Source organism: Sinohyriopsis cumingii, chromosome 15, assembly GCF_028554795.1.
Source record: "Sinohyriopsis cumingii isolate HCF-2022 chromosome 15, ASM2855479v2, whole genome shotgun sequence".
Lineage (NCBI taxonomy): Eukaryota > Metazoa > Mollusca > Bivalvia > Unionida > Unionidae > Sinohyriopsis > Sinohyriopsis cumingii.
In genome coordinates, this window is record NC_142975.1 from 149568600 (window position 1) to 149587337 (window position 18738).

Genomic DNA, 18738 nt, shown 5'->3' on the forward strand with positions numbered 1-18738 from the left:
TTATGTCCTGTTTCAGATCGTTTACTTAATGTGGTTGTTTTTTGTTACGACTCTAAGCTCTTAAATTAAGTTATAGTACAAGAAAACTTAAGAAGTTTAGTAAAATTCAGTAAGTAATTTATTTCCCAGGAATACAAAGTGAAAATTTACAAAGAACTTGCAGTATTGTGAATCAAATCCTAAATAATCGCAAAAGTTCTATCACAAGTCCAAAAGGATAGTGTTCCACATTTACTCTAGTGGTGTTCCAAAATGAATTCCGATATTGATTGTGCCTAAAGTACCAAGAGTCTTGAATGTGCAGATGTACTAAGTATTGATGTATTATAATGATATAATCCAGAGCGTCTTTGAATGAGTCCTCAACAATCCCCAAAAAATGTTTAGTCCAAATATTAATGAGCACTTTGTGATTTTAATGAATAATGTTTAAATAAATGATTCCTCTCAAATTATATCTGAACACAACAGTAAATACTTAAACAGACTGAGAGTAAAGGAGGAATAAAAAATCATGTTGCTTTGAACTTTATATATACCCCCACCCACGTAACCTCTCTTGCAATATCATTTTCTGAAGAAACAAACCCTCAATCATCGTAATGAAATATTGCTAAAAACAGCAAATAATTTCGTTTCTAGAACTGTCTTATGTCAAGGCTAGGTCGTAAACTCAAACCCAAGCAAACATCTATTTATAATTTGCAAACAAGACGAAAATCAGATACGTGCTAAAATTATATCCTCAATCATGGACAAACTCCAAACACTGCTTTTTCTTGCATTACTCACTGTTGATTATATATTTACAGGTAAATGTCATTATATAGACAGGTATCGAAAAACGTATCAGGACAATAATTGTCTCCAAAATAGTACCGCAAAAAGTATTTAAAGATTTAACAAATCTGCTCATGTTGAAGGCCATATAATACCTATTACCACATAGAAAAGAGTATGTTGGTGAATGAGTTGGTTTGAATTTTTTTTCAATATGTGAGACGCTTATTGACATCACGTCGGTAGTTAGCAGCAGCCTGCGTGCACGATCGATTTACCTTCGGTCGTAACCACTAAAGATTCTCCAAGAACGTCATTCATTTTCTCTGACTTTATCATTTTTTCTCTGATTTGTATTATAATTATTAAAAACTTATAAGCATTTCTCTTAGGCAGCACTGACCTTAGGCAATGTTAAATCTCTCCCCGAGTTCATAGTGCTGCGAAACACTTATCTGACAGATGGAGTCGTATCTATGATGTCATAATGTAACGATCATGTGATTTCAAGCTGCGTAGCAAGCGCAGATTTTACCAAAGTAGATATACTTGAGTTACATTTTTTCTGTTATTTTGTAAAACTGGTTCACTTGGTGCTTTTTTGTGGTCCTTCTTGAAGAATATGAAATGGTTGAGCAATTTCTAGTTGCTTTAAAAAGTTGAGTTTTGTTGTGAAGTTGGGAACAGTGTTGATTTCCTGCATACTTCTAGCTCCAAACGCTAATGTAAGGATGAAGACTTACCCAGTTTTCCTTCATACTTTTTTTTATACTATAATCACGCTGGGCTACAGGCATAATAGAAGTAAAAACGATTGTTAGCAGATTTGTCTGGCATGTACAAAATACTTGGTGGTTTATATATCAACTTCCTTGTGAATACTTTTGTTCTTGTTTCTTCGTGTGTGCTATTTTGAAAGATTACATGTATTGACTCAATGACACTTTGTAAACATTTTTTCATCAATCATCCAGAGCACTCCCGCATTCTGTTTTTGTTGTTTGTTTTGTTTTTTAATGTGATGTGAATAGACTTGCTCTAGAAGTATCACAGAAAGCAGAAATCCAGACGAAGATAGCTGATTCCTAATCTTATATCAGAAATATTTTGCCAATTTTGAAGATAAATAAAGATGAATATATAACGTAGTCAAAGTACGGAATCTTAAATTTTTGCTTCCTTTATACTTAATTGCTTATTTTTATATTCTGATGACATTGTTACTATAGTGTTTTTGGTGTAAATTCTGAAGTAATCGTTATATGCAGCATGGTTTTAATTATTCATACATGTATTAGTATACGAGTTTTCAAATGGAATATAATGCTAAATTTACTGCACAATTTAGATTTTTTGTGCACGAGTATTTGTACGGGGTCGCTTGATTGTTTATTTATACAAACTGCTTTTATAAGCCGTAAGCATGATTTGTCATATATGGTGATTAAGATTATTTGTACATTATTTGTTCCTTACATTTATTCTCTACTTCTTTACATGTAAACTTGCTTAAAATATCTTGAAGTTCTGCTTACGATCTACATTACTTCATAATAATTTACACAGAGCCAAGTTTCAAAGTGACATGAACATTTTCTTTTCAAATCAGACTGGTCCTGTATTTCAGTCTCTATCTGCTATATATTTCATAAAGAATAACATACCTGCACGGCTTAATAAAACATTTGTATATATTTATTGCAAATGATTAAATCCTTGGAATTTTAAGCTTCTACGAGTGTTTATTTTCAAATAACGCGTCATTAACATTGTTATGTCTGTATCTAATCGTCATGACATGATGAAAAAATGATCTATCTGTTTTTTTTGTGGGTTCTTTTCAGGAACTACTTGAATTTTGTCACAGAAGAACTTAAGGATCCCTATAAGTAAGTCCCCCCAGCACCATTAAGCTGAGTATGTAGCTTGTATGGTACTTACTGGTACGTAATTGATTCCTTTTAGCTTTAATTAAATTAAGTTTGTTGGAGTTTATGTTGAGTATGTTTTTGCTTTGTTGTTGTTGTTGTTGTGTTTGGGTTTAACGCCATATTTCAGCACACGATAGGCTATGTATGGCGGCCAGTATTAATGGTGGAGGAAGAACCCGGGAAAACCCCGGGAAGAACCACCGACCCACGAGAAGCTACTGGCAAGCTTTCTCACATGCCCACATTGGCTGAATCCTAGACTCGAACCCACGCAGACAGAGGTGAGATGGCAGTGATCCGTAACGGAGAGCGCTTTAGACCACTCGGCCACTCGGGGCCCCTGATGCTTTTGCAGTCTTGGTGGGATGTGTTAATTTTTTACCAGTTTTGGTGGGGTGTGTTAGTTTTATACCAGTCTTGGTGGGATATGTTTGCTTTATACCAGTCTTGGTGGGGTGTATTAGTTTTATACCAGTCTTGGTGGGATGTGTTAGGTTTATATCAGTCTTGGTGGGATGTGTTAATTTTATACCAGTCTTGGTGGGGTGTGTTAGTTTTATTCCAGTCTTGGTGGGATGTGTTTGTTTTATACCAGTCTTGGTGGGATGTGTTAGGTTTATACCAGTCTTGGTGGGATGTGTTTGTTTTATTCCAGTGCTGTACTCTTATAATACATTATTTTATACATATACATTTTTTAAATCACAATTAATTTTGTATGTAGGGTGTATTATGTCTATTTGATTTAATTTATGTTTGATTTAATTTAATTGTTTGTAAGTTTCAGAATCTTTTTATTTTTAATTTCATTGCATGTCAAAGTAATGTAATTTTGTTTACTAGGAATTTGATACTTTCCAGAAATTAGTTTGACCTGATTGTTTAGTCGTAAACACCGAACTTTGTGTCTTTTGCTGACCTAATTCCTGACCTTGATAGAGAATCAAGTAAACTTCTTTTATAAATCCATTTTTAATGTGTGAATGATAATAGTGAAATCGAGGCTGTACTGGAATACGTAAACTTAGACATGTAAATAGTTTCTAAACTGTTCTGGAATGTGATCACGTGACCCTCATACGGGCATCTGTTTTGCACATTATTTGAATATAACCTTTCTCCATAGAGAAATAATCTCCGTTGGGCTTTAACCTTGAACACTGTTAAGTTTTTCGTTGTGACCATTTTGGAGTTTCATTTTAATTTCTATTCAAATTATTGGGATTCTAAAAGATTCATTCTTTTTCCTGTCAATATTTGTGTGCTCATACAGAATTCTTGGACAAAAAGATTTCTTTAAATTTTATTAGGAAATTAAAACACCGGAATATTGTTTGTTAATCAACAAAGAACTGTAGACACAACAGCACAATACTAGTTACAGTATACGTTATCGCCTTCCATTTTGGATTTTTTTGTCGGGAATCGAACTCAAATTTCACTAGAACATTTCATTACTAGGACTTATAAAATTTAATTTGTGGATTTTTCTTGGATTATTTTGATTTCTTAAACTGTAGGTTCTTATTTATTTATTTTTTATTTTTATTTTTACATTTTTTTTCCATGGAATACATTATTTGTTAAATTTTGTCAAAGCTTGTTGTTTTCACTCTTTCATTGTTACTGTTTATTAGAGCCTAAAGACGTAACAGGTGGTTCAGGGAACAGTTGGCATTCTTTTAACTGCTTTTGTTGACACCCTTCAGCCCTCCCCAGCATAACAACTGGTTTGGACTTTAAGGTGACACCCTGGTTTTCCAAAAATATTTATTGGTGTAGGTTTCCCTGTCCACCCATTTAGTGTTTTGAGTTTTTGTATTAGGTAGTTATTACGTAATTTTTGTCAGGGTTGCTCTCTGTTTTGTTCATCAAATTCTCTAGTCCAGTTACTTTATCCAAATCTAACCTGGGCGGTTATGCCCCAGAAAGTACGACAATAAGAACAAGCCAGTGTCTATCCATTAACATGGATTTACTTCTAACTTAAAATGGCTATGACGTATATATTGTCAAAAATCAAAAACTTCTTGGCAACTACATTGATCAACATCTCATCAGGAATACACATATCGATCGCCTATGTGCAATGGTAATCAAAAGAATAACTCTGTTAAAATTACTTTACAAATTTCTACCTCCCCAATCACTTGAACTTTATTTTTTCGGGTTATATAATACCGCTGATAGATTACGGCTATATCACATGGGGAAACACATCCAATAATAATCTGTCCAAAATTGATAAAATCCAAAAAAGGGCAGCCAGAATAATACTCAAACTTCCTGTTATGACTCCCTCGAATGTTTTGTTTTCGCGTACGCAATAGCTACCTATACAACAATGTATTCTATATTTTAAAGGAATTATAACATATGTGTCTTTAAACGGTCTTTCTCCAGATTATATATCTAACCTAATTGAACTAAGGTCATCAAATACTGAGCGTAATCTCCGATCGACGACTAACAACGATCTCCAGATTCCTTGGACGAAAACCAATCATTACAAAAGCTCATTTACTGTATCAGCGCCTACTGTATGGAATTCCTTACCAATGAGGATACGTAATTCAACTTCCCTTGCTTCTTTTAAAATATCGTTAAAGAAATTCTTCTAGACCAGCTGGAATGACAAATTAAAGGCTCTGAATAGAAAATTGTATCATTATATTCATAAATGATATGTCCAGATCTTATTATATATATATATATATATATATATATATATATATATATATATATATATATATATATATATATATATATATATATATATATATATATATATATAATACGTACAACGTATGCTCAAATGTATGTACCTGTTTATATAATATTGTTCATATGTGTATATGTTTCCCTATTGTGACACATAGTCATTCATGTTAAATATGTATGTATGAATGAGTGTGCGACGATACCTGAATATGTACATTGTCTTGTATTTTTATATTTTATTATTATTATTATTATTATTATTATTATTATTATTATTATTATTATTATTATTATTATTAACGTAGCCAATTAAAATTTAGTAATCCGAGAACTCTGTTTACTACATGGAGATTTAAATTGATGAATTTGTCATCGGGGTGCCTCGGTTTGACTGGATGCGTTTATTATGGATAAACTGTTGTAGGTTGGAGGCGAAATATTCAAGTATCTGAGGTAAGTTGTAACTGTAGATGTTTGTTATAAGGGCGTTTATTACAACTGAAATAAAATACTAATCGTGAAGTGAAGCGCAAAGGTTGATGTGATAGATAAAAAATATGAGTTGCTGTTTCATGTAAGCCAAGCCTTCTCACGGTCAGTGATCCAGTATACTTCTACATTATGTAGTTGTCCATGATTATTACGTTTGTGATAATGCATTAATAATACCTGCTTGTACGAAAAATCAGGTATATTTGTTTTGTCACGGCAGCTGAGTTTTTTCCAACTGGTCCGTCTGCACGTCCATCGTTCTTTATAGTCTCTTGAAGTCCCAATTTAGAGTTTGTAGTTAGGTTCCCTAGGGCTTGTTAATAATATGTGGATTTCGGATTCAGGTTCGATCCTAGGGGAACCTTGATCAGATTACTTGTCTTAGTTAATATAGAAAATTCCTCACTGCGATGTCTTTGTTTTTAGATTAGAAGACCGATCGGTGGCCTAGTGGTCGTATGCAGAAGGTCGCGGGTTCGAACCCGGGCCTAGTCATACCAAAGACTTATAAAAAATGTTACTAACAGCTGCCTTGCTAGGCGCTCAGTAAAAAGAGGTTAGTGTTGGGACTGGTCAGGCTGGTGTCAGGATAATGTGACTGGGTGGGACATCATGCTACATGTTTGCGGCATTATGCACCAGTGCTAGACATCACTATAAACTGCCACACTACAGACATCGTAACGACATGACTGCAAAAGTATTAGAGCTATGTTAAGAATCCCAAACACACACACACACACACACACACACACACACACACACACACAAATTAGATGAGGTGTATATGGCTTACACAATTAGAGCTTGCTTTTTTATTTGACCTCAAGCAATTCATAGAGAAGGCATAAAGATCAAAAGGTCAAAATATGCTAGAGTTGGAATCGAATTTTTCAAGATGCTTACGGCACTCGGAAACTGATAAAAGTGTGTGTCTTTATGGGGAGATTGGTCTTTTCAAAACTGAGTATTCCACAGCAATAGGGTTGGGATTTATCTTTAGGAGAAGAATAAAAAACAGGACTTCACCACGTCCTGTAAAGAATATATATGATGTTATTTAAAGGTCTTGGAAAAGTGACTTTGATAAACTGTTTCACAAATGATTTCTGTAGGTATCACTCCGCTATTTCAGTTCCATAAATGCTTCCATCATTTCTCCACATTTTGTATGAAATCTAGTCAAATAATTAGAACTTCAGGTGCATCAAGACTATTTTACTTATGTTAGTCACTAACTTGGATGCACCCTGTCCAAAAATCGGTTTAGGTTACGTGGCATTTTATGGAAATGGCTCCATCTGACTTAAATCACTGGACTTTCTACTGCGAAAAACCTTTTCAAAACAGGTTGAAAGAAAAACACTTGTTTGCTTGATCTTCCAATGTACAATCCTTGGGCTGAACTAAAACAACGTTGTATTTTCTGTTATGGCTTTACTGCCGCTTTCTAGTGAATGCAAATCAGATTGTTCATTGTTAAGCAAATCTCCAGGGGAAGAAAAAAAATAGAATAAATGTCAATTATTTTCTTCGAGATTGCAATAAGACACATCAAAAAAGCCTAATGGCTCAGTTAGTGTAGTGATATCCTATCTTAGTAAGAACCCGAGTTCAATGACTGCAGAAAGATGCACTTTTATTATCGGATTAGGAACTAGGACTTCACCCAAAAATAACATTAGAAATGTAAAAACTAACACTTTGGCAAGCTTAGTGTGTACCTCATCGGTCTACAAGGATAAAAGACCTACAAACGATAAATGTGATATACCCTCCTCCTTTCAAAGCCTGACCTTCAGGAAGAAAAGCTATTTTTTTGCAATCACTTTCCATTATCATATGTAAAGTTTCTGATTCATTTAGTTTTCGTGGAAGCTAATTTCATGAATGTGACATTTGGTGGAAGCAAAAAACATGACCAGACGATTTATCGTATCTGAGTAAGAACCAAAGTTCAACGACTGCAGAAAGCTACATATATAGAATAATAATTGAATAGAAGAAAGTTTTGTTTCTTTTTCAAATCCAGTTCTGGCAGGGGAAAACAATAACATTGCAACTGATGGAGTATTGGTAGAAACTGCAGTATTGGTCAAGAAAATGTCATTAACATGGATCAACGTTGCATCACTTGACGCAGAAACATAGAATCACAGAAATATTGTTTTCAGCTGAATTCATTAAAAAGGTGCCTTAAAAATGTTTCCATTTGGGACTCAATAAATTTCAAAAAGGTCAATTTACAATATACGAAAATGAATTAGCAAGTAGTCTATAACCCTCTCCCTTTCCATTTATTGGAAAAACTAGCATTGTACATTAATATAGGCAAATGTATACAGTCTTACAAGGCTTTCAAGTAAATAAATGCATGCAAAACCATTACAGATACTATTTGGTTCAAGATTACAGTGGAGAGGGTATTGTGGTTATGTTGTTTGAAACTGAAGAGTTATCTAACTTGAATTAATTTGAATCTGAGTACGCTTTGCTATCACTAACTTTCCAGGTTGATTTTAATAACTTGCATTGTGCATCAAAATCAAGTACAGGCAAGAAAATGCCGTGACTTTGTCTCTTTAAGCATATTTGGTCATCTTTAAATCTGGGATTATGCTGATGTACATGATCATTAAAAATATTTGTTAAGGTTGTCACTCAGCAAATTAGGTACCTGAAATATTAGGTTTGACCTATAGCGGAGTGCACATCATTGCTTAGCAATAGGTCGCTGTGACCTTAGTTTTAATCTATATTGGATTAGATCCCATTGCTTAACCAGACGAGTGAGGTAATTATTCACATATGTTTATACTGAATTTGAAATAAAGTTACACTGACGAAGATTTTGGACTTTTTTTCATTACGTAATCTTCCTCCTAGACGTCTGGAGAAATTGTTTTATTGCAGTACTTTCTTATAACTAATTTACTGTATTGGCCGTGATAATATTTAAATCAACTCCATTTTCAAATTAGCTCTTATTGATAATTTCTATCTCCAAACCAATACTTTAAAGTTCGCTTGGCTGTGTAAGTGTGGATAAAACAGTTGTAAGACGGCTATTTTTGATACTACATTCTTTTTTCACAAATGTTAATAAAGAATGTTGTATTCCTTGTAAACGAAGTAGTAATTGTATCAGGTTTTCTCTGTTAATATCACACCTCCACATATTGCTAGGAGAGACACCTGACTCATACAAATCCGTGTGGCATTTCTTAGCAAAACTCAATAAAAAGAAAATGTTATTACTCTTTTTTCAAATTATATGTTTATTGGTAAAATTGTCATCATCATCAAGTAATTTCTGATGGTAATATCAGGCCTTTGAATTTTTTTTAAATGTCGGTGAGGTGATGGAAATGACATTATTATCATAAGACAAATATATTTTCAGCAAAATAATCTGAAATATGGTAAAACTTGTGTGTGTGTGTGTGTGTGTGTGTGTGTGTGCGTGTGTGCGTGAAGCACTGGATTTATCACTGGATAAATACGACACACATTTAATGAAGTCTATGTTTCCAATTTACAGAAACCTTCCTCGTGCAATATGGATATCTATTCCCTTGGTAACAACCATTTATGTTTTGGCCAACATTGCCTATTTTGCTGTGATGACGCCACAGGAAATGCTGGCATCAAATGCAGTGGCAGTGGTACGCTGTATTATTTATGTATCGCCTTTGCCAGCCTGGTGAATATAGAATTATTTAGTCTTTTACAAAGCTTGGACACCTACCATATGAATGACAACATTTTGTGTCATCAATGTCGGCAATTCTTCATACCATTTACATTAACACTACACTTCCAATCAATTATATTTTGTGTGTGCCAATAACTATGTGTCGGATATAATTATTAATGATACTTTTTGTGTGTGCCAATAACTATGTGTCGGATATAATTATTAATGATACTTTTTGTGTGTGCCAATAACTATGTGTCGGATATAATTATTAATGATACTTTTTGTGTGTGCCAATAACTATGTGTCGGATATAATTATTAATGATACTTTTTGTGTGTGCCAATAACTATGTGTCTGATATAATTATTAATGATACTTTTCATCTCATTCTTTAGTATTATTAGTTGCAAGTCTATACAAAGACAGAAATTATGTGTATCAAAATATTACAGTACAAAAATATTTATGAAATTCAAAATTGATGGGAACGCAACAAACAAGAGGTTAAGAATGCAATTGCAGTGTGTTCTATTTTTCTGTATCAATCGTTTTGTTTATATACAGAATAGAGATAATTGTTTTGACTGCTTTTTCATAACGTTCCAGTTTTGGTTCCTAAAATACGAATATGAAACACAATTTAATATTGTACATGTTTAACGTCTTTTTCAGGTATTTGCAAGCCGAACGTATGGAGTAATGGCATGGATTATGCCCCTTTTTGTTGCCTGTTCAACTTTTGGAGGTGTGAATGGTGCTATATTTACATCAGCTCGGTTAGTTACCGCAATTTAAACTTCCTGTTTGGCCTGTCACGTACAATCTACTTACATGAAATGTATTCAAAAAAATAGTCAGCATATTTTAAGATTCGCCTAATATATTAAGCCATCTATGCATTCTCCTAAATCTCATATAGTCATTGAATTGATAAAATGATGTTAAAAGACTATTAACTCGGGGGAACTGTTTCTAACATTAACAATGATTATTGCAAAATTAGAGGCGGAACCTTCCCTTGAATCTAACGTTTTGTTGTTGTTGTTGTTGTTGTTGTTGTTATTGTTGTTGTTATGTGTGTGTGCGTGTTGTGTTTTTTTAATGGACACGTTTGATTGGTATAAAAGTGTTGTCGAGAAATTTATTCAAATAAATAGTTAGCGAAAACCATGCAACGGACCAAAGACGCTTAAGTAGTAGCTATTTATTTCAGCTGGTTTCTTGTCTGAGCTGCTCTGATTGCTCTACAAAAAGTCAATTGTTGTGACTGACTGACACACAAAGCCACTGCCGTGAAGCCCGTATAATTCCGCCTATTATTGAAATAGGATGGCGAGGTTGGTATCAGTGCTTTGTGTGTACCTAATTGTGAACATTCTTCACTTTTACAGACAGTGGTGGGGATATATGATAGCCTCATCCATCCAATCATCCACCTGATTGATTTATAGAAATTTGTGTTACTCCAATCACAATCGTGTTATGTTGTTTGGCGGTATAAAATGTCGTGTTTTCTGACTGTTACTTGGCAGGTATATGATATATTTGGAATTTAGCTCCTCACGGTTGGGTGTGTGTAATACATGACCGAATAAAGTCTTGGTGCAAAAACACAAAACTCTAGCTAAAGGTGAAAGTAAATTGTCAGATATGAAAGAATACCAATGCAGGTCAATTATTCCTATAACTAACATCTTGAAAATATATTTTAGCAGCTGTAGCTTTGGCAACGATTTTTAGGAGTTACAGGGGAAATAAGTAATGTTAAACGAATGTGTACAGAAGGGAGGCGCATTAATTTCGTGAAAGTATCAGATCATCATAAAGGAGATATTCGTGTTAGAAAATTATCTTCGTAAATTTTAGACTTTTTCAGAGGATAATGATTTTAAAAAGTCTGTTGTGTAACAACAATTTGCAAAAGATGTTAAAACAATGCATTCATTCGTTTTACATTTTCACGCATTTGCTACCATGTATGACCAGGTTTTCAGGTGGTTTTGTACAAAAACAGTACCAGCATGACACTTTATAAGCGGTGGGAACGAATTTCGTGTCTTGCTATTATGACTAAGTTAGGCGTTGATTATTCGCATTAACTTGACGCTCTGTGGTATATGTCCATCCCATTTTTAACGGCACTGAACCAGATGTTCATATCGTAAACGGCACTGAGCCAGACGTTCATATAGTTATTCAATGTTCTTGTAATTTCCGGCAAAACATCACAAACACTGGTCTGTATGTATTGTATATCATAATAGATCCGATGCTATGTTGTATACTACCAACTGTGCAGTATACAAACGTAAATATAGTATACATGTTATTTTATTAACAGACTTTTCTTCGTCGGTGCTCGGCAGGGTCATTTACCAGGATTTCTGGCTACAATAAATATTCATCGTTATACTCCAATGCCATCACTTATGTTTGGGGTAAGAAGACACATTTCTACTTATTTTTGCTATTTTTAGAATCCATGCTTCTATATAATTTTGCTTTATCTAGAATCCAAGCTTCTGTGTATCTCCACAAATTCTAATTATAAATTATAGGACTGAAAAACTGTACCGATTTGATTAGGAACATCTAGCTCGATACACACACACCCATCTGTGTTGATACTGATGGACGACATATGGGTATGATGTCACATGTTCATTAAAATGTGAAATTATGCTACATGCAAATCGTTTCGGTACAAACCTGCAGACACTATAGGACACACGATACTAATGGTATGGAAAAATGGGAACCAGCCTGGAAATGGGTGAACCTAAAATAGAGTATATATGGGTTTGGCTGACCATGATTGGTTAATAATGTAAGTTATGTTGTAGGAAAAAAAAACTTTTGAGAGCTTATCCTAGTTGTAAGTGAAAAAATAATAGAAACATTGTTTTATTGAAGGAATTTCAGTCCTTTAAAAGTCTTGAGTTTGGAACACTACTAAAATTAGCCCCTGACTCTTTGGTGTGGAATTGAAAGCACATGTTTCAAACACATGCAGGTCCAGAAAATGCCGCGGTTCATATCCTTTCTTCTACACAGAAGCTGACATCCATGTTTCATCTATACTGATAAATATAGGTTTGATCATGAGCACTCAAAACTGTTAAGTTATTGAATTTTTAATATCATGGGGTTTGCATAGGTTTACTATGGGAACTGAATTAGTACCGTGAGTCCTTTAGACACATACCGATAATTGGAAACAGCCATATCTAGCGCGAAATTCAAAATGGCCACATGACATAATGGTTGTGCTATTCCACGTGGATTTACAAGTCACCAAACATAGGATTTGCTCCGGAAATACAGTGCACTTGTCACCAAAAGAACCTTTCAGCCGATGGTAGATCCCGTATCCGCGAGAAATACCGTTAAATGTATAAAATATACACCGATAAGTGCAGGCAAAATTAACTGCAGATTTTCTCAGCTTTTAATGAATAGGCGATATCATCACGGAGAAGGGGCTGATTTATCGGCCTATGCTGTGATCCAGAATAAGACACAGTTTTATTCATTTAGCCTCTAATAATCTGTGATGTCTGCATTGTATCTATAAAGTTAGCAAATCAAGTGAGTAGTTAAGTGGGCCACTTTACCGTCAATGGGAATTAGCATTACAAGACCCCTTGGGCAACTCTAGCGTCAAGGGAAATTTAACATGGAGAAAAATCGTGGGCAACTCTAGGGACAATGGGAATTTAACATAGAGTTTGGGTCTGTCTAGGGACAAGGGAAATTAACATGGGGAATAGAGTTTGGGCTTTTGGGATTTTTTTTTTTTTTTAAAAAGTTTTTTTAAATTTAAATTTAAATTTAAATTTAAAAAAAGGGGTAGGCAATGGAAAGGCTATCTCTTTTCGAGAAATATGGCTGGCCCTGAAAAGGGCCTTTGGGTTTTCTTCTTCTTCTTCTGCTTCTAATTTCTTCTTTTTCTCCACCAAGTTCTTATTTTATCTCCAACACTCTTTCTCTTCTTCTCTTTCTTTTTCTCCTGCTCTTCTTTCTTCTTCTCTTCCTCCTCTTCTTTCTTCCTCTTCTCATTTTCTTCTTCTTTTTCAATCTTTTCGTTCCATTTGCTTATTCTTATTCTTTCCTCTTCATCCTCCTTCTCCTCCTTTATCTCTTTCATGACACCACTAATCTTGTCCTTTACCTTTTTTAAGTTATTAATTTCCATCTTTACACGATGGGGACTATAGGAATAATGGTCTTCAACCAGTCTTATCAACATCTGCTCCATCATTCCTAAGTTGTCTAAAACGTCTTGTAATGTTTGTATTTTGTCCATTTGGTTAGAAGCCATCTTCTTTTTTTATTCTTTGCAGAATGGTTTGAACGACGAATACTGTGGGTTCTTATACTTAAAGCGCGTACGTGAAGGAAAACATCCCCCTAAAACGTAAAATTGATCTTACCTAGATCATGACCAAACAACGCGCGGACGTGAAGGAAAACATCCCCTACTTTTTCATTTCATATAATAAAACCCAAACTATACTCTCCACATACGCTAAGAAACAATAAACAAATCCATAATCTACTATCCACACAATCGTACGTGAGCGGGTACAAACACAAACACACAAACACAAACACACAAACACATACGCTAAGAAACAATAAACAAAATCCATAATCTACTATCCTCACAATCGTACGTGAGCGCTTACAAAACCCAAACTATACTCTCCACATACGCTAAGAAACAATAAACAAATCCATAATCTACTATCCACACAATCGTACGTGAGCGGGTACAAACACAAACACACAAACACAAACACACAAACACATACGCTAAGAAACAATAAACAAATCCATAATCTACTATCCACACAATCGTACGTGAGCTGTTACAAAACCCAAACTATACTCTCCACATACGCTAAGAAACAATAAACAAAATCCATAATCTACTATCCACACAATCGTACGTGAGCGGTTACAAAACCCAAACTATACTCTCCACATACGCTAAGAAACAATAAAGAAACCCATAATCTACTATTCCCACAAACATACCTGAGCTCTTACAAGCACCAACACACAAACACATACCCTCACACTATCTTAGAAAAGAGTTAGTGTTTATATTCACACTACTCTACCTACACATTGGCAAATCGATTGTTATTTCTTTTCTAGAGTATTGGGTAGCCCTGAAAAGGGCTGTTTTTTTGGAATTTCATGGACACCTGGTTAATGGTGGCACCTTCCAGGCCTGGCGCCACATGCACATCTTATCCCCCAGTTACTTTTTACTTTTTTGGGGGAGAGAGCAGAGGCAGGATATGTCGCTTCAGAATCCCAATTTTCGCTCTCTGGGATTCTGAAATTTATTCTTCTTCTCTTCTTTTCCTTCTCCTCCTCCTTTTCTTTGTTTCTTCTCTCCTCCTCTTTGTATCTTCTTTCCTCTTCTTCTTCTTCTTTATATCTTCTCTCCTCCTCTTCTTTTTTTCTTCTTTCCTCCTCCTCTCTTATCCTTCCCTCCTCCACAATGGCTTCCGCGGCCAGTTCATTTAATATACGCCTGGCATATTCCAGATGCACATGAAGTTCCAACAGTTTAGACAGTCTCGTGTTCATTTTTGGTGTTGATCAATCAACAAGGGTAGCTAGACTGCCCAGCGAGTTTCAATTTATAGTGAAAGCGCGGACGTGAAGGAAAACATCCCCCTAAAAAACATAAAATTGATGTTACCTAGATCATGACCAAAAACAACAACGCGCGGACCTAAAAGAAACACTCACTCACTTTTTTATGCTACCCATCACTATTTTAAAACTTTTTATAAATCACTTCATTAGACTATCCACATACGCAAAGCAATCCAATCTAACTCCAAATATACACCTCAAACACCAAAAAAAAAACATGATTTTAATCTACTATTCATACCAACTTACTTAAGCACTTACTAACACACAAACACATACCCTCACATTTTTTAAAAAAGAGTTAGTGTTTATTTTCACACTACTCTACCTACACACATTGGCAAATCGATCGTTATTTCTTTTCTAGAGTATTGGGGTAGCCCTGAAAAGGGCTGTTTTTTTTGTTTGCTATGGCATTCTTGTTTTTAGTTTCTAAGAATGCGATGTCCTCTGAGGATAGACTTTCTGGCGATAGGTCTGCTTCTTCGGAAAGAAAAGAAGAACTCTTTGGTGTCGATACGGCAATCGACAAAGCCTCTGTCAGGTTCAGGTTGCTGCTGCTGCTGCTCTTGTTGTTGTTGTTGTTGCTGCTGTCTCTGAAGTCTGTACTTCTCTGTCCATTCTTCTTTTTCCCTGTTCATTTCTTCTCTGAAGAGCTCTTCTGTCAGGTCTTCAGTGATTTTTAACATTCTCACATTCTCTATTTCTTCTGGCTTCGGTATCAGACTGTGTCTGACCCTATGCAAATTCACGTAGGCTTCGTTGAGTTTAGCTAGTTTGGAGCACATCTTCTTAGGAGGATGAGTCGACAATGGATGGTTAGACTGGAAACAACCCGGTTCTTAAAGTCAAAGCGCGGACGTGAAGGAAAACATCCCCCACACGGTTTTTGAGTCGCAACGTTTAGTGAGTGTCATGAGAGGGATAGTAAGAAATGAAAGAGCATCAATCCAACATTCTTATAGCTAAACAAAAGACAAAGGCATTTTTTTCAAAACACAACATTTTTTTATTCAAAAATCACTTAACACTAAACAACAACTCTAACATTTTTAACAATAATCCAACAATATAACATCAAACAATTTTTTTCAAAACACAACATTTTTTATTCAAAAATCACTTAACACTAAACAACAAGAACTCTAACATTTTTTAACAATAATCCAACACTAAAAGTTTCTCCACTAGGTAAAGAGGGATAACAGTCTTCCATGGTTTCTAGTAATCTAGGATGACTTCTCTCAAACTATTGATTTCTATGGTGTTATCGAATTCTGCATACAGGATGACGTTCGCCGTTTCATCAGGGTCTCGGTCTTTAAACTGAATTTCCACACGAATCTGGCCGGATTTTATAGGGTGGAAATGTCCCTCGTCGCTGCCTTGGTCTGGAGTGAAATCGAAAGCCCACAAAGCGTAGCCTCCTGCATAATCCTCGTACGTAATACCGTGACTGGTATTGGTTCCTAACTGTCCGGTGGCTTCGTACAGGGACAAGTACGATCTCAAGTAATTCTTCTTGGTAAAGTCAGGTTCGAAAGGTCGGGTACACAAGGTCTTGCCATCGCGACTGACTTCGATTTTGGACACGCCAAAGTGTTGAAAGTAGAAAGGATTTTTTTCGGCAGCTCCGTTGAAGGCTGTATTCTCGACGATACCAACGATCAAACGTTTGGGTAACTGTCCTTGGAACAGATGATCTTCGATCATGGATCGCTGTCCCTTGGGAATGGTGAAGGTTTTCACTTCCACGCGTCGTATGGGATACTTGGCAGTCGTTCTACTCAACGTCTGACTGATGTCGTTTCCCACTTTAGGTAACACTTCCACACGGCGTACGTAGAGTCTGGCTTCTAGGATTTTGGTTTTGTAACCGTCACTATCAGCCATCAAATGGAAAGCGGCACTGCTACGATTCAGTCTCAGGCGGACATCCACCCCGTTCAGCAAATACTTTTCTTGCAACCACATGTCCAAATGCAAACGATCCATCAGTTCTAAACTTGTGTCGGCTCCCGTGATTCTCTTTCTTCGTTCTAGAAATCCATCATTGTTGTCTTTCTTTTCATCAGTTTCCAATATTTCAAACTTGGTAGCTTCGTCAGCTTCCCATACCACACAGGCATTGAGATGAGTGTTCTTGGCATCTATTCCGTACGTCAAGAGATTTTCCAGGTAGGCACGATAAGGGTAAGTATCCATGCTGCTACTGACCAGTTTGTTATTCAAGTACAAGTCCACTCCACTGAACAAGGAATGCATGAAATTGTTGACGGGAGCTACTGCTTCATCGTCTATAGCACCTCCAGTCTTATCTAGAATTTTGACTTTCAGGTACAAGATCGATGTAATCTTCGGGCTGTCCTTTGATTTCAAACTCGATGGGAGCGGAATCGGTCAGTGAGGAGACGGGGTGAAATTCCACCCACATGGATTCTTGCATCGTCATCATGGTAGGGGGCATGGCAAACAGATCCAGTTCCGTCTTGGAACAAGCGCAAGATTCTCGGTGCATCATTTTTTTGTCTCTTTTTTCTCAATAATCGAAAACGTCTAAGTCTCGAACGGTTCTTCTTTTCTTGGCCTTTCTCGCTTGAAGTCTGCTGAAAGGGTGTTTTCTTCGTCGTCTCTTTCTGCCTTGTCCTTGCTGAATGCCTGACTCGGTAGCGTGCAGGGCATTTATAGGTGTTTCTCGTTGGCCTAAAATGTCTTTGCCCGTTTGCAGCAAGACATTTTTGCCTGCCCTCATGAAGGCTTCTTTAGGGTTTTGTTTGTCGATGATGACATTTTGGAGAAATTCTTTGCCTTGCGTCAGTGCCGCATCTTTCAAGGCGTGCAATCCGCGTATCACCATCGGTTTCAACACCGGGGCCACCGAACGAAAGGCCGATTTTAACATATCTCCTAAACCGTGTCCTCGCTGTCGAGCAACCCCTCGGTACACTGGATACATGACTTACGAATCGTGAGAAAACCGTTTTCGAAAATGGAGTTTCACCGTGACTTTTCCTTTGGTGAATGGAATATTTTGTCCCAAATCTCCTTTTATAGTAATGTTGACCGTGTCCAAATACGACTTACTGACAGGCAAATAATGAGGATGTACAAATTCCCGGTGGACGTGGTAAGTTTTTCCACCTTCCTCATCAGTGTTCGTGGCAGAATCCACTTTGAAAGGAATGACACGCAGTAACGGTACGGAGGTGTGTCCCACCACGTTATACTCCACCACATCGGAGTACACAAACATCAAATTCAGTCCTTGGTTCAGTTCTACCGGGGCACGAAATAACTTTCTAAAAGACTCGTTGTCGTAAACGATGGGTAATTCGCTTTTCTTCATCATGCTCATTCTCAGGTTCATGTCTCCGCCCAGCATGTCATACAATTCAGGACAAAATAAAATGGACAGGATTTTACTCCGTTCAAATTTCA

At 36.0% G+C, this 18738-nt stretch overlaps 1 protein-coding gene across 2 annotated transcripts in view; it reads left to right on the plus strand.

Moving 5' to 3' along the window:
- LOC149783044 (large neutral amino acids transporter small subunit 2-like) overlaps positions 1-18738 on the plus strand; it is a 56742-nt gene that overhangs the window by 18174 nt on the left and 19830 nt on the right. For both annotated transcript variants that reach the window (XM_089934641.1, XM_089934640.1), the window contains exons 4-7: positions 2625-2669; positions 9466-9589; positions 10297-10400; positions 11966-12062. In XM_089934641.1, the coding sequence (XP_089790767.1) occupies positions 2625-2669; positions 9466-9589; positions 10297-10400; positions 11966-12062 (370 nt within the window). The remainder of the gene's footprint in view (positions 1-2624; positions 2670-9465; positions 9590-10296; positions 10401-11965; positions 12063-18738) is intronic.